Genomic DNA, 25,959 nt, shown 5'->3' on the forward strand with positions numbered 1-25,959 from the left:
CTCCCTACTCCCTCATTCTTATTTTTTTTTTAAAGATTTTATTTATTTATTTAAGAGAGAGAGAGAGAGAGACCATGAGCGGGGGGGCGGGGGTAGGGGGGGTGGAAGGGAGAGGGAGGAGCAGACTCCCCAATGAGCAGGGAGCCTGATGCTGGGCTCAATCACAGAACCCTGGGATCATGACCTGAGCTGAAGGCAGATGCTTAACCAACTGAGCCACCCACGTGCCCTTCATTCTTTCTTTAAAACGCCCAGTAACCTTTGTATAAATCAGGAGTTCAGTTCACACCAGACTCTTCCCTATTGCAATAGTTATTACTGATTAAAATCTATCCTTACCACTTTAAGTAGTATCTGGCTTTACCTTTGACAGCATACAAGCAGCTCTTTAGAGTCCCTGCTGTCAATTCTTCAGGTATATTCTTAGAAGTGGAATTGCTAGATCTTATGGTGATCCTATGTTTAATTCCTTGAGGAAATACCATAATGTTTTCCTTAGTGGCTGCACTATTTTACATCCCCGCCAACAGTGCACAATGGTTTCAACTTCTCCAGACCCTCACCAGTACTTGTTATTTTCTGAGTTTTCTAATACTAGCCATCTTAATCAGTATCTCGTTGTGGTTTTGATTTTCATTTGCCTAATGATTAGTGATGTTGCACATCTTTCCATAGTTATTGACTATTTGTATATCTTCTTTGCATGTTCTATTTCTTAAGCTGGGCGGTGGGGACATGGGTGTTCCTTCTGTTTTTATTCCTTAAATTGTACTTAAATATTATTTATTCTTCTTAAAATCTACGAAAAAAAAATCTACAAAAGTGCAGTAGGAGATGGGGGTGAGCCCTGGTGGAACACCTGAATAGTCAGTGGGTTGGGTTCATGGATTTCAGGCAGCCATATCAGGCTGTTAATCTGTATTTCCCTAACATATATTCAGAGACCCTTCCTCTGCCTCTGTGTCAGAACAGACTTCTACAGTCCTTGCAAACTGGATGGCACACTGTATAAGCCTGTTCCCTCAGCACTAGCTGACTGGACTTGAGTGGACATCTGGCTCAGGCTGGGCCAACCAAATCCCCCCTCTCGGGAATCTAGAGTTGGGTCTAGGGGACTCTAGTCAGATGGTCAAAGTCCTTGCTCTTATAAGGTAATGGACCTAGGCGAACTAAGGAGTCACCAGTGGGGGAGGCCATTTTGGAGCACTGTACGCTAATGAAGAAGTGGATGGAACCGGTTTATAATGAGGAGAAGAGGATGGAATGAAACTGCCAGAGGCATCGAGTCCAGGACTGCAGTTTTGGTTTCAGACTGCTTTCCGGTTCCCAGGCTTTGCCCCAGAAGAGCTCATATAACACTGTATACTATAATCATCACAGGGACTTTCTCTTTGGATTTGGGGACATAGTCCTAATTCCTTATAATAACCTCTTTTTAGCTATAATAACCTCTTTTTAACTAGCTGGGCTAGCTTGAGTGGCCTTCGGCTTCCTGCAATCAAATGATCCTTCAGCCAAAGGGCCATTATTCCTTTATTTAAGGGGTGGCACAAGTCTGGGATGGAGAGAAAGACTGTTCTTACTTCAAAATAGCCAGAAATAGACTGAATCTCTTTGAGCTGAAAGCCAGGGGCAATGGGGACCAGGATGAACATTCCTATTTTGAAATTTGGGCACAGCTCTGCTGTGGGCTTCTCCTTCTGGGCTTGCAGAGGAAAGGGGTGTGCAGGCTTTACCAAATGTCGACTGTGCAGCCTTGCCCTCAGGATCTGCCTGTGTTGGCTTCAGCCTACATCCCGTACCTTAACTTCTACTTGCTAAAGAGGAACAGAAGCACTTTCATCTACTCTTTCACTGGCATATCACAGTTTTTGGCACACAGCTTATTTCTCTAGCAAGCTGTGAATCCTTGAAGGGAGAAGTGTCCACTTGCCTATATTTTATAGCTCCCCATGTACTTATCATAGGATGGGTATAAAATAGCTATTTATTGAATTGATGGTTATACCTCAGTGCTTACAGTTTCTTTCCACATTTAAGAAAGTTAAGACATGAAGAAAGTACCTTGTTCAAAAGCTCTGCTCACATTGTCAGTCAATTCTTTCTGTTTAGCTGAAAGAGAAAATCACTATCTTAATTTTTCTATTTATATAGACTAACAATGTGAAGATAACACTTGGTAGCTGGTTTCAACACAATACAACAGGAAGCTTAGATTCCAGGGTAAGGCCTCATAAGCCCTGTGTCCACATGTCCCATGATGGCAGCTGCTGTGTTTTGTTTTGTTTTAAATTTATTTATCTTTATTTGAGAGAGAGAGAAAGGGTGCACGCGTGTGTGCGGGGGAGGGGCAGAGGGTGAGAGACAGAATCTCAAGCAGACTCCCTGCTGAGCGCAGAGCCCGAATCAAGGCTCAATCCCGCAACCCTGAGATCATGACCTGAGCTGAAACTAAGAGTCGGACATTCAACCGACTGAGCCACCCAGGCTCCCCAGCAGCTCCTGTTTAGTGTAGCTGACCCTACTAACATTATGTTTTTCTACCTCTGAAAGGTCTGAGGGGCAATCACTAAGGCTTGTAAAACGGCTATACAATCATTTAAAAAAAAAAAAAAAGGACAGGGAAATGCTTTGATTGTCTCCACCAAGCAGTCTGAATTTTCCAGATTTCAGGTAGGAGAAAATTAGCAAACTGGGATTGCCTATGGGTAGGGCATTACAGTGTTTCAAACAACCACTTGCAAATTATACAGCCTCCCAGGAAAATGAAACACTTAGATCATATTGTACCATAAGAGAGAAGATGCCAGATAAGGTAAAGGAGCAGCTACCTGATGTTTCTGTGTCCTCATTAGGAAATGAAGAATTTTACTGTAAATGTGTTTTTCAGATATAAAAAGTATCAATCACTTATATGGTGCCTGCTTTCAAAGCACTTTCAAATATGTTATATCTCCTTTGTAGGCAGTTACAGGTATTGGGAGATGGCCCTAGTCATATGGTTGGTTGAGTGGAGGAGCTGGGAGCAGACCCCAAGTCTCCAGACTCCTAGACAGCTGTGGGAAACTAGCAACGTGGTGTTGACAAAAGAACACTGGACTAGGAGTCTAGGGGCTCAGGAGTTCTGCCCAGATCTAACTAGCTCTATGCCCTTGAATATTTGCTTACTTTGGGCCTTAGCACATGCTCATAGGAGAGGAAACTTAGGAATTAATCTAAATGAAGGTCAGTGACCTGTTCGAAACCAGACATTTACTATAGGGCTAGAATAACCCCCACCAGTGACTGGGTACCTGCTATGGGCCAGGCACTGTGTTATGTGTTTTACATGTTTTATTTGATTTAATTTAATCCTTGCAACAACCAGTATTAATGTTATCTCCATTTTACAGATGAGGAAACTGAGGCTTAGAGGGGTGAAGCTGCTTGTTCAAGGTTACATGTAAAGTCAATGGCAGTGTTGACACTGCACCCAAGACCCGCTCACAGCAGAGCGTCATGTTCCTCTGCCTTCCAAAGCTGTGCAGAGGGGGTTTATGACCGTAAGCCTTGAGGTCTTCTTCCAACACCACCCAGCCGAAAGGCTGTTGATACATCCCTGATAGACTCCCCCCCCCACCATTTTATTGATTTTAGCTTCTTTTTTCATTATTTATTTACTCAATTAATATTTACTGAGCCCATGTTATATACACCATGGGCTGTATATACTACCTGGGCTGAGGATATGAGGGGACCAAAAAGCAGAAACAATTACTGCCTCTGCAGAACTTCTAGTCTAAGGAGGGAGGGAGGGAGGTTGACATTGGTCAAATAATCTCATGTAGAACAGTAAGGTTTTAACTGTGATTAGTGCTGTAAGGGGGAGGTATCCACTGCCAAAAGGTACAGATAAAGAGGTTCTCTGAGGAAGTGATGATTGCCCCCCAGATCTGGAAGAGGAAGAGTTCACTAGAGGAAGGAGGAGAAGAGGGTTTTAAGCAGAACAGCATGTGCAAAGGCCCTAGGGTAGAAAGGTGCCTGGTAGAGATGAAGAACTAGAAATGGCCTGTGTGGCTAGAGTGGAGGGGCAAATGGGAGGAAGCAGAGGTCAGACCATACAGGGCCTTGTATGCTTTACTAAAGACTTTGGTCTTTAACCTGAGAGCAATGGGAAGCCACTTAAAGTTTTAAAGCAAAACCAAGTGTAGGGGCGCCTGGGTGGCTCAGTTGGTTAAGCGACTGCCTTCGGCTCAGGTCATGATCCTGGAGTCCCGGGATCGAGTCCCGCATCGGGCTCCCTGCTCGGCAGGGAGTCTGCTTCTCCCTCTGACCCTCCCCCTCTCATGCTCTCTCTCTCTCTCATTCTCGGTCTCAAATAAATAAATAAAATCTTTAAAAAAAAAAAAAAAAGCAAAACCAAGTGTAATATGATTAGATTTGGGTTTCAAAAGATCTCATAAGTGACAGTATAGGAATATATTCGATTGAAGTATAGCTAGACCAGTCTGGAGCTACTGCAGTTGTCCAGGTGAGAAAGAATGGCAGTTTGGAACAGGGTGCTGGCAGTGAAGACAGACAGATTTGGGACATATTTAGAAGGTCAGCATTTCAAGATTTGGTGATGACTGTCTACGGGGGTAAGGGAGGACAAGTTGTTAAGAACGCCTCCTCAGTGTTTTGGACTTGCGCAACCGGATGGTGTCATTCACTTAGGGAACATCAGCAGAGGAATAGGTTGGTTTTTTTTTTTTTTTTTTAGGAGGGAGGGGAGAAGCTCATGAATTCCATTTTGGACACGTTGAGTTGGAATATATAAACTCCATGAAGACACGGGTCTTTCTCGTTCACTGGTATCTTGCACAATGCTTGATACACAGCGGGCATGCCACAAATATTTGTGAAAGTACATATGTGCATACAATTGGAGTGAGAACTTGGAACTTCTTCTACATGGCATGGTTAATTTTATGTGTCAACTTGGTTGGGCTATGGTGCCCAATTGTTTGGTCAAACGCTAGTCTAGATATTGCTGTGAAGGTATTTTGTAAATGTGATTTACAACCAGTTGACTTTAAGTAAAGATTAGCTTGGATAGGGCGCCTGGGTGGCTCAGTCGTTAAGCGTCTGCCTTCGGCTCAGGTCATGATCCCGGGGTCCTGGGATCGAGCCCCGCATCGGGCTCCCTGCTCAGTAGGAAGCCTGCTTCTCCCTCTCCCGCTCCCCCTGCTTGTGTTCCCTCTCTCACTGTATCTCTCACTGTCAAATAAATAAAATCTTTAAAAAAAAAAAAAAAAGATTAGCTTGGATAATGTAGGCATAGAAGTCCTGCTTGAGTTTCCAGCCTCCTGGTCTGCCCGACATATTTTGGACTTGTTAGCCCTCACAATTCTGTGAGCCAATTCCTTAAAATAGGTTTCTCTCTTTCTCTCCCTCTCTCTCCATATATACATGTATATTATTGGTTCTGTTTCTCTGGAGAACCCTGCCTGATACAGTGTGAAATAAAGTGGGAAACAAAGTAATATGCGATCAGAAGTCAGTTTTTCAGTCTTTGCAATGTGACCTTGGGCATTTCCATGAACTTCTAAGGCCTAATTATTCTTGTCAGAGACGATAATAACATCTAATGATGTCATGGGTAGGAAGGAGGATTGCAATCTGCAAAATATTATTACATTCTTGGTTTAAGGCTGCCTTCCAGAAAGTTAGAGATGTTGCAAGTCTAACCTCCAGTCAAAATTGGTTTCAGTATAACCAAGAAAAAAAAAATACTCCCTGAATCATTATGATGATCTATATGTAGTCTTTATATTCATTTTTCACCTAACCTTGGACATGTACTTGTAACAGCAATAAAATGCATTCAGTGGTATTTTATCTTTTACCTCTGACAATAGATTCAATCTCTTTCATGGCAGCTTCACTTTGAGCTTCTGCAAGTTTTTCATTGATTTCCATTATTTCCATGAGGAATTGCCTGTCCATTTCATCATCTGTCCCTTCAGGAATCTCTAATCCATGGAGCTTTAGCTATTGGGACATAAAGCAGAAAAAAGTAAGGTTGGTTGAAGAGACTGTGGCCAGAGTAATAAATCCTACTCATAGAACAGAATACGATTCATAAACAAAAAAACAAACAAAAAAACCTTGAACTTTTTTTTTTTTTTTAACCTTGAACTGTCTTAATAGTGAAAATGTGAAGGTAGGGTATGGGAAAGTTGGACAGAGACAGGAGTGCTGGGACAGGATTCCTCTCTGCTACCTGGAACTGTGTTACCCTAGGGGAGTTGTTCCTCCACTTGGGAGACTGAACTAGATATTTGTAAAGGCTCTATTAAATCCTAAAATTCTAAGGTGCTAAACTCTTCCCTCCCCCACCAAAAAACCCCCAAAATACTCTTTCCTAAATGCTACCAAATGGTAAAAAAATAATGCACTCGGGCAAGTAAGATTTACAAATACTCAGAGAAAACTATTCTCATGCAGTATCATTGAGGCTAATTATCTTTGGGTCCCTAGACTAGCTCAGGTCTCAAGCACTCTTCTGCTGAATGCAGGGGAGCAGCTGTCCCACAGCCCAATGGATAGCATGTAGTCACGCATAGAGGGTTGGGAAATCACCTTACTAGGTATAGTCCCCTGCTCAGGGGAGCCAGAAGGGTCTTATAGGCATCATTCACCAGGGTTGAATGCTTCTCTGAGAAGTCCTTTTCAGTCTGTTAGTAGAGATGAAGATAATCTCATTACCATCCAAATCAGCCACATTACATTCACAAACTGTTTCATAAAATACTGATGGGCAGACAACTAAGGAAGTCTCCCAAGTAGAAGTGGTGTGGGATGAGATGTCTTTATTTTCAACTAATGTATTCTAATTCTTCTGGGAAGTCAGGTAAAAGCTGTGAGTGCAGGGCAGGTTCAGGGTCTGCCAACTGGGGTCAGGCTGCCCCAGGGTGGAGCTGGTTGTTTAGCTCTATCTCTGATAATCACATCACCACAAGGCCACTGCCACCCACCCCATGTACACTAGCGTTTGGGTATGATTGGGGTGGCCAACAGGCTACCTGAGACCTCTGGCTGAAGAAATCAGGGTGGACAAGACGCTGTAGTTCCTGGTACCTAGTCTGGAGCTTTGCTGTGTCAACTCTGAAGGCACGGTTGCTGTAAGGAAATTGGGAGATAAAATTCATGCACCAAATATTTATAGATTTGTATACTATGGGCCTGGTTCCTGTTCTCATGGGGGTAAATGCAATATACACGTAGAGAGAGATAACTTCAAAAAGTGCTGTGAAGGAAAAGAGAACAGGGTCAGAGAAAGTGGTACATGTGGTGGACAAAGAGATGACATTTGAGCTGAGACCTGAATGATGATGAAAAATAATCAAAGATCAGAGAGAAAAGTCACCAAGAGGCAGAGGGAACATGCAAAGTCCCTGAGGTGCAAGCAAGTTTGGCATGCTTTCAGAACTTAAAGGATAGTGTCACAGCAGCACATCCTAAGTGCAGAGTGACTGGTAGGGGCCCATCCCAGAGTTAAGGGGAAGGACCATTCCGAATCCCATTCTATCTTTCGAAGTCCCAGGTCCTTTCATCTTTGTCTTTCACTTTATTTTAACCCAGTTCCTTTCACTTTACGTTCCCGGAGCGTGCCCTGTCTTAACAGTTTAGCTCTGCCCAAATTTCATCACCTCTCCAAGCTCCACGTTCGGAGGGAAACAGGAAAAACAACCACTTTTCTGACTCTTTCCCTCCAGTTCTTATTTCTCCCTTAGACTCAGACCACAATATTAAGTTTTCCGGTGCTTTTACACCCTATTTTGTTTTTCTTTCTAGATTTATTTTATTATAAAAGGATGTAACTCAGGAACAACCACATGGAAAACAAGCATGAGGGAAAGGGCCGGGGAGCTTCCAAGCCCTCTCCAGGGGCACTACTCTCCCATCTCCACGTGTTCACAAACCGGGAAGCTCCTTCACTCCCTTATTTTGGATAATACCTCAGTACGCCTTTCTTAAAAGTCTCAATCCAACTTTAACCATTCTGACCCTATCCGTCTGCAGCGCCTAGCTGCTAAAATTGGGCCAATTTCGAGTTGGGCCAAAATCGAGTCTTTCTGCAGCCGCTCCAGTACACTTCCCTCAGGCCCCGCCCCTCAGGTCTCCCTCTACAGAAGCCTCCCGCCTTCAATTTCCCCTAAGTTCCTTCCCCGCCCCTCCAGTCCCTCCACCCTTCTCGTCTTCATTCCTCAGAGGCCCTATCTTCAGGTTCACCCCTCAATTTCCTCTCTCACTGGCCGCAATCCCACCCTCCGTGCTCCCAGGCCCCGCCCCTATTTCTCTACGGCTCCGCCCACCGATCTAACCGGCCCGCCTTCTCCTTCCCAAGCACTAGCGGCCCTACCGCCTGGCTCCTGAGCCTCTGACGTCTCTCTCGCCCCCGCGTGTTTCCCGAAATGGCCTCCCGTACCAGTCCATGAGGCTGAAGTAATCTCGAGTGGGGTCAGGTGGCTGCAGCGCGCGGCACTGTGGGCAGAAGAACCCATGCTCCCGCATGGGGCCCCCTGGGCCGCCGCAGTTCCAACACTGGGGCGAATTCCTTCCCGCCAGAGACGCAGCATTACAGCTTAGCGGTCTCCTTCCGAGGACCCCTGCCGGCCACAGCCCCGACACCCGGAGCAAGGCGCCAGTTCTCCCGCCCCACATCTGGCCGCGGCCTATGTCGCCGCGGTAACCTGTCGGGGGGGAAACCCGGAGAGAGCGGCCGACCAGACTACTGCTGCTGATTGGCTGGAGAGCTGACCCGGCGGGATCCTGGATTCTGAGTGTCCCGCTCCTCATTTTAAACTACAACTCCCAGCAAACATTGAGGCTACGTGTGGACGGCCACATCCGCCGCTCTTCATTGGTCCGGCGGCGACGCAGGGGTGTTTTAATTGGCTGAGGGTGGAGTTTGTATGTGCTTGGTTAGCGCCACTCCGTTGGCTGCGACTGCTGTGAGTGTTTGGCTCCAGGTGGGCTCACGCGGTGAGTCATGGTGGAGAACTTCTCTTGGGTGTTTGGGGGTTCGATTCCCGTGCCCAGGGTCTTAGTGCGCGCGGGATCTCCCGAATTTTCACTTTGTGTGGTTTTTAACCTCGGTCGGGGGGAGGAGAGGAGTGCGTGGGCGACTGTCTTCCTTTGTAGATGAACTTCGAGGTGAAGTTCACTTCCCCTGTTACTTACAAGCTGAAACTGGCCCAGACGTGCAGGGTAAGAAAGGACAAAGTTGTGTTCTTCAAAATCAGAGGGAAGTTGGTTTGTAAATAGTTAATGAATGTTAGTAATTATTACCATATTTTAGATTCAGTTTCGAAAAAAACCTATTGAGAACCAATTTTAGCAGCTAGGCGCTGCAGGAACTGGAGACACACTGACCTGTGTAGGAGGATGCCCTGCGAGTGTACATAAGTAAGTGTGTGGGGTGGGGTGGCGAAGAGAGGGTAGGAGGGCACCAGTCCACCTTGGGACTCAGTTTCTCTGTTTGAAAAAAAAAATTGTGTTGCTTTTGTAAAACCCTTTCCGGCTGTCGGATTCTTTGGGACTGGAATTTTGTTCTCCCAATTATCAAGCATTACTGGGGGAGGAACGTTCATGTATCATCTCATTTAATCCTAAAGATCTATTCAGTGAGGTGGTGATCTACCTGAAGGTCATGCAAAGGTTTGACTCAGGCATCTGACTCCAGACTTGTTTGCCCTAAAATTGTGGTTTCGACTGCCTCTAATCTTTCCATATACTTTCTCCTCCTCATGGCTGAGGCTAATGTGGTTTCAGCCTGCTGGACCCTTACAATAAACGAGGATAGCAGCCACTTCTTGACAGTCTTTTGTCCGTTCTCAGAGTGGAGAAGTGTTGCTCAGAAAGCTATTAGAGGTTGCAGCCTTGACAAAGGTAGTAGTATTAGAGCTGCAGGTCCTGGAGTGGCACACTCAGCTCGGGCATCACCTCCCTGGTGTGGTTTAAGAAAAAGTCATCAGGATCTTTGTATCTGGAAAGCTATATAAATACAGTCAGTGTGAGTAATGTTTACCGTGTTCTCCTGGAGGAAGAGCCTGAGTATGTGTATCTGGAGAGAAGAGAGAATGCACTCCCCTCCCCCCTTTTATAAAAAAATCATGTTAGGGGTTTAAAGTTAGGGATTGACAGTTACTTTGACTTTACTGTAGTTTCTGTTGTCAGAGTTTAACTGTCCATCAAATTAACTCTATAAAGTGAGGGTGGGAACCTGTTATGGTCTCCTGTGACTCAATTGTTTCTGTAGGATTCTGTTGGGCTGGAGGGCCATTTAGGATAAAAGGTGAGCCCCTATAGTTACTCAGCATCACAAAGGGCTAGGTGGAGTTGTTTAGAATAATCTTCTTTGTGTTCTGCTTCATTAATAGCCTGGCCCTTAGTTAGGAGTCAGGGAATCTAGAGTGAACAAACAGGATGTGGTCTTCACCGTCCTGGGGCAGGCTTGGGGGAGGACGGGTATCTGTGACATTTTATGTAAATGGTCACCCCTGTGTGGTGCAGTGAATTAGTTTATAGTTTCTTTGCCCATCTTCTATCCCAAGCCACATGACCCTTCCCCTTTCTTGTTCCAAAACATGAAATTTAAGTGTAGTGTTGATTGTATTAATGAATACCTTTTAAGTTTCATTTCTAATTTTTTTTTTTTTAAGATTTTATTTATTTCTGTATTTGACAGAGAGCAAACAGGGGGAGCAACAGAGGGAGAGTGCTGAGCCGAAGGCAGACGCTTAACTGACTTAGCCACCCAGGCACCCCTCATTTCTAAGTTTTATTTTATTTTATTTATGTATTTATTTGATGGAGAGAGAGAGAGCGTGAGCAAGCACAAGCAGGGGGAGCAGCAGGCAGAGGGAGAGGGAGAAGCAGACTCCCACTGAGCAGGGAGCCCAACATGGGGCTCAGTCCCAGGACCCCGGGATCATGACCCAAGCTGAAGGCAGGTGCTTAACCGACCAAGCCACCCAGGCACCCCACATTTCTAATTTTTAAAAAATTAGATGAATGTAAGCTGTTATGAAGTCTTCCTTCCCACCCCCAGATTAGTTCATTTCTTTTAACTTATTTATAACCTTTGAATAATTTTTTTCTTTTTCCTGTGGTTTGTGGCTGTCATACAAAAAACTGATCCGGTGAAAGTGATATGATGAAAAGCGCAGCCCAGAGGAACTATAGATCAATCTAGACTTAGAATTTTAACTTTTGCAGAACATGCTTGCTCTGGATTTATTTTTTTTCCTGATGTAAATATGCCTATCCTTTACTTTTTTATTTTTTAGGAGAGATTGCCCTCGTGCGGGGGGTGGGGGGAGGAGTGGGGGAGGTGGGTGGAGTGAGGGGGCAGAGGGAGAGGGAGAGAGAGAATCCCAAGCAGGCTCCACACCCAGCGCAGATCCTGGATGCCACGGGCCTCATTTCATCACCCTGAGATCATGACCCGAGCTGAAATCAAGAGTCGGACGCTTAACCGACTGAGCCACCCAGGCGCCCCTGCCCATTCTTCACTCTTGAACTTCAAGTCTTGCAAGTCTTGTTTCTTGAAACATAACCTTATTATCGGACCCTTATTTTTGAGGTCGCGATGTCTCGAGAGACGGATGGGAAGCGTCAGCAGTCCCATGGCAGTGGCTCCTGTACCCAGTCCCAAGGTGGCTTCTCGCAGTCTCAAGGCACCTCCTCCCAGACACACAGCTCCTCCTCACACTCTCCAGTCACGTCCAGCTCCACCAGCACAGCACCCACATCCAGCCAGTCCTCTCACTCCAGCTCGGGGACACTGAGCTCCTTAGACACAGTGTCCACCCAGGAACTCTGTTCTATTCCTGAGGACCAGGAACCCGAGGAGCCTGTCGCTGCCCCTTGGGCTCGGTTATGGGCCCTTCAGGATGGATTCCCCAATCTTGGTAAGACCTTTTGTTACATTGTGTAAAATTATAATTGTTCACAAAAATAGTTAGAGGAAGCAGTTGTAGCAGAAAGCTCAAGACACTTCTGGAATGATTCCGGAGTTTGAAGGTGATGAAAGATGGAACAAAGGAAGCAGTTTTGGGGAGTTTACTGACTCTTACCTGCTGTGGATCCCCCTTCATTTATTCTTCCAACAAATATTAATTGGGCATCTGTAATGTTCTGTCCATGGGTGCATCTGAAGAGAGCAGTAGATCTTTCCCTAGAAAAGTGCTGATTCATGCAAACTTGCCAACAGTTAATGGACTAATCACAGAAACCACCACTTAACCCCTGCTGTAGCAGCTTCAGAACATCCATTTTACAGTTTGAGAATAGGGAAGGCTATTTGTTGACTGTTATTTATTATCTCAAAATAGCCAGCCTTGCAATTTAAATACATTCATCCTCTGTGACACATCCTGATTCCAGTAGTAAGGCTTCGCTATAGGTATGTTTGAAATAGCGTTTTGATATAAAAAAATGACTAATGTATTATATGTACCTTATCACTCACTCTTTATTTCATGTCCAACTTTGATGACCTGAAAAAGAAACTAAAAAGTGGAGAAATAATATAGGAATTTTCATAGGTACGACTTTAAATTTAGAAGTAAGTATGTGAGGGGCGCCTGGGTGGCTCAGTCGTTAAGCGTCTGCCTTCTGCTCAGGTCATGATCCCAGGGTCCTGGGATCGAGCCCCACATCCGGCTTCCTGCTTGGTGGGAAGCCTGCTTCTCCCTCTCCCACTCGCCCTGCTTGTGTTCCCGCTCTCACTATCTCTCTGTCTGTCAAATAAATAAATAAAATCTTAAAAAAAAAAATCTCTTAAAAAAAGAAGTATTTGAAGCTATTTTTTACTCACTTAAACCATCGTTTTAAGATAGGCTTAGGGCTTATATATGGTGAACGGGAAACAGATATGGTGAGAAAGGGTGAAGTGGGCTGCATCACTTTGAAAGTGGATAATGCTCAATAAATAGGATCTGTTATTATTAGTTACTGATTCACACCTGTTTTTTTCTAAATGTTTTATAGGTTTAGCCCTTACATTGATTTGTTTTGCGTTGCTTTTTGTATATGGTATGAGGTAGAGGTCCCAATTCATTCTTTTGCATGTGAATATCCTAGTTGAGCACTTTCTTGAAGAGACTTTTTTTTTTAGATTTTATTTATTTATTTGAGAGAGAGAATGAAATAGAGAGAGTATGAGAGGGGGGAGGGTCAGAGGGAGAAGCAGACTCCCTGCTGAGCAGGGAGCCCAATGCGGGACTCGATCCTGGGACTCCAGGATCATGACCTGAGCCGAAGGCAGTCGCTTAACCAACTGAGCCACCCAGGCGCCCCCCCTTTTTTTTTTTTTTTAAAGATTTTATTTATTTGAGAGAGAGAGCATGAGGAAGGAGGCAGAGGGAGAGAGGCAGGAACAGACTCACTGCTGAGCAGGGAACCCGATGCAGGGTTCAACCCCAGGACCCTTGGGACCATGACCTGAGCTGCAGGGAGACACTTAACCGACTGAGCCACCCAGGTGCCCCCTGAAGAGATTCTTCTTTCTCTGTTGAATGGTCTTGGCACTCTTGTCAAAAATCATGTGGCCATAAATGTGAGGGTTTATTTCTAGACTTTTCAGTTCCGTTCTCTTGGTCTATGTGTCTGTCCTTTTATGCAAGTACCACAAAATCTTGATTGCTATAGCTTTGTAGTGAGTTTTGAAATCCAGAGTGTGAGTCCTGATTTGTTCCTCTTTTTCAAGATTGTTTTGACAATTCTGAGTCCCTTACATTTCCATATGAATTTTAGGACGAGCTTATCAGTTCCTGCGAAGAAGGCAGCTTGGATTTTATTAGGGATTACATTGAATCTATAGATCAGTTTGGGGAGTATTGACATTTTTTTTTTTAAGATTTTATTTATAATAAATATAATAAAATAATAAAGTAAAAAAAAAAAAAAGAGCACGGGGGGAGGATCAGAGGGAGAGGGACAAGCAAACTCTGCACTGACCATGGAGCCCGACGTGGGGCTTGATCCCATGACCCTGAGATCATGACCTGAGCTGAAACCAAGAGCAGGATGCCCAACTGACTGAGCCATCCAGGCACCCCTGAGTATTGACATCTTAATAATACTAAGTCTTCTGATCCATAAACATGGGATGTTTTTCCATTTATTTAGGTATTCTTTAATTTCTTTCATTTTCAGTATATAAGTCTTGGCATTTTATTTTTATTTTTTATTTTTTTTAAGATTTTATTTATTTATTTGACAGAGAAAGACACAGCGAGAGAGGGAACACAAACGGAGTGGGAGAGGGAGAAGCAGACTCCCTGCCGAGCAGGGAGCCCGATGCGGGACTCGATCCCGGGACTCCAGGATCATGACCTGAGCCGAAGGCAGTCGCTTAACCAACTGAGCCACCCAGGCACCCCAAGTCTTGGCATTTTAAAAAATGTATTCCTGGGGTGCCTGACTGGCTCCATCGGTAGAGCATGCGACTCTTGATCTTGGGATTGTGGGTTTGAGCCCCACATTGGATGTAGAGATTACTTAAAATCTTAAAAAAAATGTATTTCTGAGTATTCTTTAAATGTTTACTTACTGTTTAAAGTTTTATTTATTTAAATGATGTCTCTACTCCACATGGGGCTCAAACTCACGACCCCAAGATCAAGAGTTGCACTCTCTTCTGACTGAGCCAGCCAGGTGCCCCTCATTTTTTTAAGTAAGCTCTGTGCCCCTTGTGGGGTTTGAACTCATGATCCTGAGATCAAGAGTTGCATGATCTACTGACTGAGCCAGCCAGTCGTCCCATGTTTACTTATTTTTATTGTGGGAAAATCTATATAACAAAAAGTTTTGTCACTGTAACCATTAAGTAAACCATTACGTTCAGTGGCATTAACTACATTTACAAAATGTTGTGCAACTGTCTCCATTATCTATTTACAAAATTTTTCCTCTGGTAATTGTCCTCTCCCTGCCCCCCCCCCCCCAAGCTTTATATATAATCGACATACAACACTGTATAAATTTAAGGTGTACAGTGTATTAATTTGATACAGTTATATATTGCAAAATGATTACTAGCGTAGTGTTAAATTAACACTCTCATTATATCCCATAATTACCATTTCTTTTTTGTGGTGAGAACATTTAAGGGGTGCCTGGTGGCTCGGTTAAGTGGCTGCCTTCGGCTTAGGTCATGATCCCAGGGTTCCGGGATTGAGCACCACATTGGGCTCCTTGCTCAGCAGGGAGTCTGCTTCTCCCTCTCCTGCCTGCCAGTCCCCCTCCTTGTGCTCTCTTTCTCTGGCAAATAAATAAAAATAAAACTAAAAAAAAAGTATTAAAAGAACATTTAAGATCTATGCTCTTAGCAGCTTTCAAGTGTATGATATAGTATTACTAACTATAATCACCACACTGTACGTTAGGCCATCAGAACTTATTTTCTTGTACTTGGAAATTTGTACCCTATAACGAACATCTCCCCATTTTCCCACTCTCAAGCCCCTGATAACCACCATTCTCTATTTATATGAGTTCAGGTTTTTTATTATTTTTTATTATTATTTTTTAAAGATTTTATTTATTTATTTGACAGAGACACAGTGAGAGAGGGAATAGAAGCAGGGGGAGAGGGAGAGGGAGAAGCAGGCTTCCCACGGAGCAGGGAGCCTGATGCAGGGCTTGATCCCAGGACCCTGGGATCATGACCTGAGCCAAAGGCAGACGCTTAACAACTGAGCCACCCAGGTGCCCCTTTTTATTATTTTTTATTTATTTATTTATTTATTTTTTTAAAAAAGACTTTATTTGCCAGACAGAGCGAGAGAGAGAGAGAGAGAGCGCGCGCACAAGCAGGGAGCGTGGCAGGCAGAGGGAGAGGCAGACTCCCTGCTGAGCAGGGAGCCCAAGGCTGGACTCTATCCCAGGACCCTGGGATCATGACCTGAGCTGAAGGCAGACGCTTAACCCATTGAGCCTCCCGAGTTTAGGTTTTTTAGATTCCACATATAAGACATATAAGTGAGATTATACAGTATTTGTCTTTTTTTGACTTATTTCACTTATAATGCCTTCAAAGTCCATCTGTATTGTCATAATGGCAAGATTTCATGCTTTTTTTAAAATGGCTGAATATATTCCATTGAGAGAGTGTGTGTGTGTGTGTATATACATATACATATATATACACATACACCGTATTTTCTTTGTCCATTCATTGTTGGACATTTAGGTTGCTTCTGTGTGTTGGCTATTGTAAACAGTTATGCAGTGAACATGGGGGTACATATATCTTTACAAGTTAGTGTTTTGTTATCTTTGGATAAATACCCAGAAGTGGAATTGCTGGATCATATGGCAATTCTGTTTTTAATTTTTGGAGGAATCTCCATTCTGCATTCCATAATGGCTACACCAATTTACATTCCTGCCAGCCGTGAACCAGGGTACCTTTTACTCCACTTCCTGGACAACACTTAGCAAATCTCGTCTTTTTTTTTTTTTTTTTAAGATTTTATTTATTTGGGCGCCTGGGTGGCTCAGTTGGTTAAGCGACTGCCTTCGGCTCAGGTCATGATCCTGGAGTCCCGGGATCGAGTCCCGCATCGGGCTCCCTGCTCGGCAGGGAGTCTGCTTCTCCCTCTGACCCTCCTCCCTCTCATGCTCTCTCTCATTCTCTCTGTCTCAAATAAATAAATAAAATCTTAAAAAAAAAAAAAAAAAAAAAAAAAGATTTTATTTATTTTTGCAAGAGAGAAAGCTTGTGCACGAGTGAGAGAGCACAAGCAGCGGGGAGGAGCAGAGGGAGAAGCAGACTCCCCACTGAGCAGGTAGCCTAGTGGTGGGGCTCAATCCCGGGACATGACCTGAACGGAAGGCAGATGCTTAACGACTGAGCCACCCAGGCGCCCCTCTTTTCCACTTTCTTGATGATGTTGTTTGACACAGTAATTTTAAACTTTAATTATGTCCAGTTTCTCTATTTTTTCTTTTGTCACTTATGTTTTTATTTATGTATTTATTTTTAAAGATTTTATTTATTTATTTGAGAGCGAGAGCGAGAGTGAGAGCAAGTACACAAGCGGGAAGGAGTAGGGGGAGAGGGAGAAGCAGACTCCCCGCTGAGCAGGGACCGCCCCCCCCCCCCATGTGGGGCTTGATCCCATGACCCAAGCCGAAGGCAGACGCTTAACCAACTGAGCCACCCCATTTGGATGTCTTCTTTAGAAAAATGCCTCTTCAGTTCCTCCGCCTATTTCTTAGATTGTTTACATTTTGCTCTTGAGTTGTGAGAGTTTTTAAATATTTTGGGTATTGACCCCTTCTCAGATACATGATTTGCAAATATTTTCTTGCAATTCTTAGGTTGCCTTCTCATTTTGTTGATGGTTTCTTTTGCTGCACAGAAGCTTTTTAGTGTGACATAATCCCACTTATTAATTTTTGCTTCTGTTGCTTTTTTTTTAAGTAGGCTTCTTGGCCAATGTGGGGCTTGAACTCATGATCCTGAGATCAAGAGTCCGATGCTCTACTGACTGAGCCAGCCAGGCGTCCCTGTTGCTTGTACTTTGGGTGTCATATCCAAAAAATTGCCCCTAAGATCCATGTCAGGGAACTTTTCCCCTGTGTTTTCTTCTAGGATTTTATAGTTTCAGTTTTTTTTTTTTTTTTTGAAGATTTTATTTATTTGAGAGTGAGAATGAGAGAGAGAGAGAGAGCATGAGAGGGGGAGGGTCAGAGGGAGAAGCAAACTCCCTGCCGAGCAGGGAGCCCGATGCGGGACTCGATCCCGGGACTCCAGGATCATGACCTGAGCCGAAGGCGGTCGCTTAACCAACTGAGCCACCCAGGCGCCCCATAGTTTCAGTTATTTTTAAGTCTTTAATCCATTTCAAGTTAATTTTTGTGAATGGTGTAAGATAGTCCAATTTCATTCTTCTGCATATGGTTATATAGTTCTCCCAACACTGTTTATTGAAGAAACTGTCTTTTCCCCATTGAATTCCTCTGGTAATTTCTAACCTACTTTTTGTGTCTATGAATTTATCTACTCTAGATACTTTATATACATGGAATTGTAATATTTGGGCTTTTGTGTCTGGCTTCTTTGACTTAGCATAATTTATGTTATTTATTTTATTTTATTTATTTTTTAAAGATTTTTAAATTTATTTTTTGACAGAGAGACAGCGAGAGAGGGAACACAAGCAGGGGGAATGGGAGAGGGAGAAGTAGGCTTCCCGCTGAGCAGGGAACCTGACGTGGGACTCGATTCCAGGACCCTGGGAGCATGACCTGAGCGAAGGCAGACGCTTAACGACTGAGCCACCCAGGCGCCCCTTATTTATTTTATTTTTAAAAAGATTTTATTTATTTATTTGAGAGAGAGTGTGAGTGAGAGAGAGAGAGAGAGAGAAGAAGGGAGAGGGAGAAGCAGACTCCCTGCTGAGCAGGGAGCCCAATGTGGGGCTCAATCCCAGGACATGAACTGAAGGCAGATGCTTAACCGACTGAGTCACGCAGTCACCCCTTAGCATAATATTTTTAAAGTTCATTCATTTTGTATTATATTATCAATTTTATTTCTTTTATGGTTGAATAGTAGTATTTCACTGCATGTATATATCACATTTTGTTTATCCATTCTTCTGTTGATGGACATTTGGATTATTTCTGTGTTTTGGCTATTGTGACTAATGCTATGAATATTTGCATTCAAGTGTCTGCTTGAGTACCTATTTTCAATTTTTTTTTGTTTATATCTAGGAATGGAATTGCTGGATAATATGGTAATTCTATGTTTAATTTAAAAAAAATTACTTCAATTTCAGTATAGTTAACATAGTGTTATATTAGTTTCAGGTGTACAATAAAGTGATTCAGCTATTGTATACCTTACCCAGTGCTTATAAGGATAAATGTACTCTTTTTTATTTTTTTTTTAAAGATTTTATTTATTTATTTGAGAGAGAGAATGAGATAGCATGAGAGGGGGGAGGGTCAGAGAGAGAGGCAGACTCCCTGCTGAGCAGGGAGCCCGACGTGGGACTCGATCCCGGGACTCCAGGATCATGACCTGAGCCGAAGGCAGTCGCTTAACCAACTGAGCCACCCAGGCGCCCAGGATAAATGTACTCTTAATCCTCATCACCTATTTCACTCATCCCCCCACTCACCTCTCCTCTGGTCACCATCAGTTTGTTCTGTAGTTAAGAGTCTGTTTTTGGTTTGTTGGTTTTTTTCATTGTTGCGATGCCTCCAGCTTTGCTTTTATTATTTAAGATGGCTTTGGCTCTTCAGGGTCTTTTGTAGTTCAATGCAACTTTTAGGATTGTTTGTTCTAGCTCTGGGAAAACTGCTGTTGGTATTTTGATAGGGATTGCATTAAATGTGTAGATTGCTTTGGGTAATATAGACATTTTAACAATATTTGCCCTTCCAATCCATAAGCATGGAATGTCTTTCCATTTCTTTGTGTCATCTTCATTTTCTTTCATCAGTGTTCCATAGTTTGCAGAGTATAGGTCTTTAACCTCTTTGGTTAGGTTTATTCCTAAGTATCTTCTTGTTTTTGGTGCAATTGTAAATGAGATTGATTCCTTAATTTCTCTCTCTGCTACTTCAGTTTTGGTGAATAGAAATGTAACAGATTTCTGTACATTGATCATGTATCCTGTGACTATTGAATTTGTTTATCAGTTTAGTAGTTTTTTTGGATTTTCTATATATAGTATCATGTTACCTGGAAATAGTAAACGTTTTACTTCTTCCCTGCCAGTTTGGATGCCTTCTATTTCTTTTTTTTTTTAAAGATTTTATTTATCTATTTGTCAAGAGAGAGGGAGAGAGAGACAGTGCAAGTACAAGCAGGGAGAATGGTAGGCAGAGGGAGACCCCGCTGAGCAAGGAGCCCGATGCAGGACTCGATCCCAGGGTCCTGAGCTTAATAAGGCACCACTTAACTGACTGAGCCACCCAGGCGTCCCTGGATGCCTTTTATTTCTTTTTGCTGTCTGATTGCTGTGGCTAGGACTTCCAGTACTATGTTGAATAGAAGTGGTGAGAGTGGACATTCCTGTCTTGTTCCTGACCGTAGAGGAAAAGCTTTCAGCTTTTGCCCATTTAGGATGATAGTAGCTGTGGGTTTTCATATATGACCTTTATTATGTTGAGGTATGTTCCCTCTAAACCTATTTATTTTTTTTAAAGATTTTATTTATTTATTTGACAGAGAGAGACATAGCGAGAGAGGGAACACAAGCAGGGGGACTAGTAGAGTGAGAAGCAGGCTTCCCACGGAGCAGGGAGCCCGATGTGGGGCTCGATCCCAGGACTCTGGGATCATGACCTGAGCCGAAGGCAGACGCTTAACAACTGAGCCACGCAGGCGCCCCTAAACCTATTTTGTTGAGGGTTTTTATCATGAGCAAATGTTGTACTTTGTCACATGCTTTTTCTGCATCTATTGAAATGATCATATGGTTCTTATCCTTTCTTTTATTAATGTGATGCATCACCTTGCTTGATTTGCGAATATTGAGCCTCCCTTGCATCCCAGGAATAAATCGCACTTGATCGTGGTGAGTGATTATTTCAATGTATTGTTGGATTCAGTTTGCTAGTATTTTGTTGAGGATTTTTACATTTATGTTCATCAGGGGTATTGGCCTGTAGTTCTCTTTTTGTGGTGTTTTGTCTGGTTTTGGTATCAGGGTAATGTTGGCCTCATAGAGTGAATTTAGAGGCTTTCCTTCCTTTTCAATTTTTTGGAATAGTTTGAGAAGAATAGATACTAATCCTTCTTTAAATGTTTCATAGAAGTTGGCCTGTGAAGCCATCTCGTCTTGGACTTTTGTTTATTAGGAGTTTTTTGATTACTGATTCAGTTTCTCCACTGATTATAGGTCTGTTCAAGCTTATTTTTTTTATTTTTTATTTTTTAAAGATTTTATTTATTTGACAGAGAGAGAGCGAGAGCAGGAACACAAGCAGGGGGAGTGGGAGAGGGAGAAGCAGGCTTCCCGCTGAGCAGGGAGCCCGATGTGGGACTCGATCCCAGGACCCCGGGATCATGACCTGAGCCGAAGGCAGATGCTTAACGACTGAGCCACCCAGGCGCCCTGTTCAAGCTTTTTATTTCTTCTTGCTTCAGTTTTGGTAATTTATGTGTTTCTATGAATTTATCCATTTCTTCTAGGTTGTCCATTTTGTTGACATACAGTGTTTCATAGTATTCTCTTATAATTGTTTGTATTTCCATGGTATTTGTTGTTATTTCTCTTTTCTCATTTATGATTTTATTTATTTGTGTCCTTTTTCTTCTTTTGGATAAGTCTGGCTACAGGTTTACCAATTTTATTTTGTTTTTCTTTTTTTTAGAGAGGGACAGGGGTGGGGAGGGGTAGAGGGAGAGGGAGAGAGAGTTTTAAGCAGGCTCCAAGCCCAGCATGGAACCTGACACAGAACTTGATCTCACAAACCCTGAGATCATGACCTGAGCCAAAATCAAGAGTCGGACGCTTAACTAACTGAGCCACCCAGGTGCCCTATTTTTTATTTAGTTTTTCAAAGAACCAGCCCCTGGTTTCCTTGATCTGTTCTATTGTTTTTTTAGTTTTTATGTCATTTATTTCTATTCTAATCTTTATTATTTCCTTCCTTCTCCTGGCTTTAGGCCTCATTTGTTTCTCTTTTTCTAGCTCTTTTAGGTGTAAGGTTATATTGTTTGAGATTTTTCTTGCTTCTTGAGGTAAGCTTGTATTGTTATATTTCCAACTCTTAAGACTGCTTTTGCTGCATAGGATGGAATGTTCTGAATATATCTGTTAGATCCATGTAGTCCAGTGTGTCATTCAAAGCTATTCTTTGGGGTGCCTGGGTTGCTCAGTTGGTTAAGCATCTGCCTTCGGCTTAGGTCATGATCCCAGGGTCCTGGGATCGAGTCCTGCTTGGGCTCCTTGCTGAGTGGGGAGCCTGCATCTCTCTCTGCCTGCTGCTTCCCCTGCTTGTGCTCTTTTTTTCTCTCTCTCTGACAAATAAAAAAAGATTTTAAGATTTTATTTATTTAGGGCGCCTGGGTGGCTCAGATGGTTAAGCGTCTGCCTTCGGCTCAGGTCATGATCCCAGGGTCCTGGGATCGAGTCCCACATCGGGCTCCCGGCTCAGCGGGGAGCCTGCTTCTCCCTCTGACCCTCTCCCCTCTCATGCTGTTTCTCTCTCGCTCGCTCTCTGAAAAATAAATAAATAAAATCTTTAAAAAAAAAGATTTTATTTATTTATTTTATTTATTTATTTGACAGAGAGAGATACAGAGAGAGAGGGAACACAAGCAGGGGGAGTGGGAGAGGGAGAAGCAGGCCTCCTGCTGAGCAGGGAGCCTGATGTAGGGCTCGATCCCAGGACCCTGGGATCATGACCTGAGCTGAAGGCAGATGCTTAACAACTGAGCCACCCACACGCCCCCCAAAAAAGCTATTCTTGTTGATTTTCTGTTTGGAATGATCTTTCCATTGATGTAAGTGTGTACTGTTAAGTATGACTATTGATTACTTCCTTTATGTTTGTTTTTAGCTGCTTTATGTATTTGGGTGTTCCCATGTTCAGTGTATAAATATTTAGAATTGTTATATCGTCTCTTTTTTTTTTTTTTTTAAAGATTTTATTTATTTATTTGCGAGAGAGAGAGCTGGGGGAGAGAGAGAGTGAGAGTACAAGGAAGGGGAGCGGCAGGCAGAGGGAGAAGCAGACTTCCTGCTGAGCAAGGAGACAGGTGTGGGACTCGATCCCAGGACCCTGGGATCATGACCTGAGCCGAAGGCAGACGCTTAACCGACTGAGCCACCTAGGCGTCCCTAGAATTGTTTTATCTTCTTGGATTGTTCCCTTTATGATTATGGTGTCCTTCTTTGTCTCTTGTTACAGTCTTTGTTTTAAAGTATTTTGTCTGATATGAGTATTGCTATCCTGGCTTTCTTTTCATTTCCATTTGCATGATAAATCTTTATCCCTTCACTTAAAAAAAAAAGATTTTATTTATTCATTTGAGAGAGAGAGAGAGAGGAGAGAGGAGAGGGCCTATCAGCAAGCAGTGGGGTGGTGGTGGGGCAGCCGGGGAGGGAGAAGAAGAGGGAAAGAATTCCAAGCAGATTCCATGCTGAGCTCAGGGCAACATGGGGCTTGATCTCACAATCCTCCGATCATGACCTGAGTCAAGAGTTGGATGCAGGGCGCCTGGGTGGCTCAGATGGTTAAGCGTCTGCTTTCGCCTCAGGTCATGATCCCGGGGTCCTGGGATCGAGTCCCGCATCGGGCTCCCTGCTCGGTGGGGAGCCTGCTTCTCTCTGCCTCTGCGTCTCTCTCTCTCTCCTGTCTCTCATGAATAAATAAATAAAATCTTTAAAAAAAAAAAAGAGTTAGGGGCGCCTGGGTGGCTCAGTCGTTAAGCGTCTGCCTTCGGCTCAGGTCATGATTCCAGGTCCTGGGATCGAGCCCCGCATCAGGCTCCCTGCTCGGCGGGAAGCCTGCTTCTCCCTCTCTCACTCCCCTGCTTGTGTTCCCTCTCTCGCTGTGTCTCTCTCTGTCAAATAAATAAATAAATAAAAAAAAAAAAAAAAAAAAGAGTTGGATGCTGAACTGATTCAGCCACCCAGCACCCCTCCATCCATTCACTTTCAATCTGCATGTGTCTTGAGGTCTGAAATGAGTTTGTTGTAGGCAGAATATAGATGGGTCTTCTTTTTTATCCATTTTATCACATAATGTCTTTTGATTGTTAACTCCATTTGCATTCTAAGTAATTATTGGTAGGTATGTACTTATGGCCATTTTTTACTTGTTTTAGACTTCATTTGTTTTCTTTTTCTAGCTCCTTTAGGTGTAAGGTTATATTGTTTATATGAGGTCTTTCTTGCTTCTTGAGGTAAGCCTCTATTGTTATATACTTCCTTCTTTTTATTGTTTTATGCTTTTTATAGTTGTTTTTGTAGTTCTCTTGTGTTCCATTTTTTCTTGTTCTTGTGGTTTGCTTTCTGTCTTTAGAAATAAAATGGATTCTTATGTCTTTGTTATTTGGATAACTTACTGGTTTTTGATTTGTGGTTACCATTAGGTTTGTATATAACATCTTATTAATCTAGCAGTCTATGTAAAATATTGGTTGCTTAAGTTTGATCCCATTCTTTTAGTCTTCTTCCTACCACATTTTAGATATATGGTGTCATACCCTTACATCCTTTTATTTTATGAATCCCTTGACTGATTTTTATAGATACACTTAATTTTACTGCTTTTGCACTTCTTACTTTTCTTACCGCTGTTCCATAGAAGTCTCTGTGTTTAATATTTTAAGGAACCACTAAACTTTCCACAGCAGCTGCACCATTCTATATTCCCACCATCAATATATGAAGGTTCCAATTTCTCCATGACTTATATGTGTCTTTTTATCTTTTTATTTTTATTTTTTCCTTAAGATTTTATTTATTTGAGAGAGAGAGAATGAGAGACAGAGAGCATGAGAGGGAAGAGGGTCAGAGGGAGAAGCAGACCCCCTGCTGAGCAGGGAGCCAGATGTGGAACTCGATCCTGGGACTCCAGGATCATGACCTGAGCCGAAGGCAGTCACTTAACCAACTGAGCCACCCAGGCGCCCTATATGTGTCTTTTTAATTATAGTCATCCTGGTAGATGTGAAATTATATCTTGTTGTGGTTTTTATTTGCATTTTCCTGATGGCTAATGATAATTGAACACCTTTTTATGTGTTTATTGGCCATTTTTATATCTTCTTTGAGGAAATGTCTATTCAAGAGCCTTTGATTTTTTTTTTTAAAGATTTTTATTTATTTGACAGAGAGAGAGACACAGCAAGAGAGGGAACACAAGCACGGGGAGTGGGAGAGGGAGAAGAAGGCTTCCCCCAGAGCGGGGAGCCTGACGTGGGGCTTGATCCCAGGACCCCGGGACCATGACCCGAGCCGAAGGCAGACGCCCAACGATTGAGCCACCTAGGCACCCTGCCTTTGATATTTTTTAATTGGATTGTCTTTTTGTTACTGATTTGCGTTCTTTATGTATTTTAGATATAAATCCCCTATCAGATATATGTTTTGCAAATATTACTTCCATTCTTTGAGTTCTTTTTAACTTTATTTTTTTTTTTTAAGATTTTATTTATTGTTAGCACGAGTACAAAGCGGGGGGTAGGGACAGAGGGAGAGGGAGAAACAGACTTCCTGCTGAGCAGGGAGCCCAATGCTGGATCCTAGGAACCTGAGATCATGACCTGAGCTGAAGACAGATACTTAACTGATTGAGCCACCCAGGGCCCCTCTTTTTCACTTTCTTGATGATTTTGTTTGACACAGTAATTTTAAACTTTATGTTCGATTTCTCTATTTTTTCTTGTGTTTTTATTTTATTTATTTTATTTTTATTTATTTATTTGACAGAGAGAGACACAGCGAGAGAGGGAACACAAGCGGGGGAGTGGGAGAGGGAGAAGCAGGTTTCCCGCCGAGCGGGGAGCCCGATGTGGGGTCGATCCCAGGACCCTGAGATCATGACCTGAGCCGAAGGCGGACGCTTAACGACTGAGCCACCCAGGCGCCCCCTTTGTGTTTTTATTTTTAAAGATTTTATTTATTTATTTGACACAGAGAGATATAGCAAGAGAGGGAACACAAGCAGGGGGAGTGGGAGAGGGAGAAGCAGGCTTCCCGCCGAGCAGGGAGCCCGATACGGGGCTCAATCCCAGGACCCCAGGACCATGACCTGAGCCGAAGGCAGACGCGCAACGACTGAGCCCCCCAGGTGCCCCTGCAAAGCTTCTTTACTGTTCTTTTTTCTTAGAGGTTTGTAGTTCTGGTTCCTATTACTATTAGCCTTTGATTCTGTTTGAGTTGGTTTTTGTATAGGGCATGAGGTAAGGTTTTTAACTCTATTGTTTTTGTTTTTGGGTTTTTTTTG

General features: G+C 43.1%; 2 protein-coding genes across 12 annotated transcripts in view; one reads left to right on the forward strand and one right to left on the reverse strand.

Annotated features, from left to right (window-relative positions):
- CHEK2 (checkpoint kinase 2) overlaps positions 1-25,959 on the forward strand; it is a 76,256-nt gene that overhangs the window by 15,595 nt on the left and 34,702 nt on the right. Inside the window, exons 1-2 of one of the 10 annotated variants that reach the window (XM_081801892.1) lie at positions 8,788-8,978; positions 11,612-11,939. The exons of 2 other annotated variants lie outside the window; for them this stretch is intronic. In XM_081801892.1, coding sequence (XP_081658018.1) covers positions 8,940-8,978; positions 11,612-11,939 — 367 coding nt within the window. In that variant the 5' untranslated portion in view covers positions 8,788-8,939. 7 more of the 10 variants (XM_081801890.1, XM_006741551.3, XM_081801893.1 and 4 more) reach the window with 7 other exon arrangements.
- Positions 65-8,782, reverse strand: HSCB (HscB mitochondrial iron-sulfur cluster cochaperone). 2 transcript variants are annotated; one of them, XM_081801910.1, is made up of 5 exons: positions 8,387-8,782; positions 7,047-7,143; positions 6,609-6,698; positions 5,868-6,012; positions 65-2,112 (listed from the first exon to the last, which is right to left on the reverse strand). In XM_081801910.1, the coding sequence occupies exons 1-5, from the start codon at positions 8,686-8,688 to the stop codon at positions 2,045-2,047; spliced, it is 702 nt and encodes a 233-aa protein (XP_081658036.1). In that variant the 5' UTR covers positions 8,689-8,782; the 3' UTR covers positions 65-2,044. The 2 variants fall into 2 exon arrangements, with proteins under 2 accessions (XP_081658036.1, XP_081658037.1); XM_081801911.1 differs by having other exon boundaries at positions 75-2,112; positions 8,453-8,771.

The sequence above is a fragment of the Leptonychotes weddellii genome, chromosome 13 (genome assembly GCF_054177405.1).
Source record: "Leptonychotes weddellii isolate Sample4059 chromosome 13, ASM5417740v2, whole genome shotgun sequence".
Lineage (NCBI taxonomy): Eukaryota > Metazoa > Chordata > Mammalia > Carnivora > Phocidae > Leptonychotes > Leptonychotes weddellii.

Coding starts and splice junctions, on each gene's coding strand:
- HSCB (XM_081801910.1), bottom strand. CDS start 8,688: ATGTGGGGCGGGAGAACTGGCGCCTTGCTCCGGGTGTCGGGGCTGTGG. Junction 6,013..6,608: donor TGAGCAGGGGACTATACCTA/GTAAGGTGATTT, acceptor ATGTCCCAATAG/CTAAAGCTCCATGGATTAGA. Junction 2,113..5,867: donor GATTGAATCTATTGTCAGAG/GTAAAAGATAAA, acceptor TTTCTCTTTCAG/CTAAACAGAAAGAATTGACT.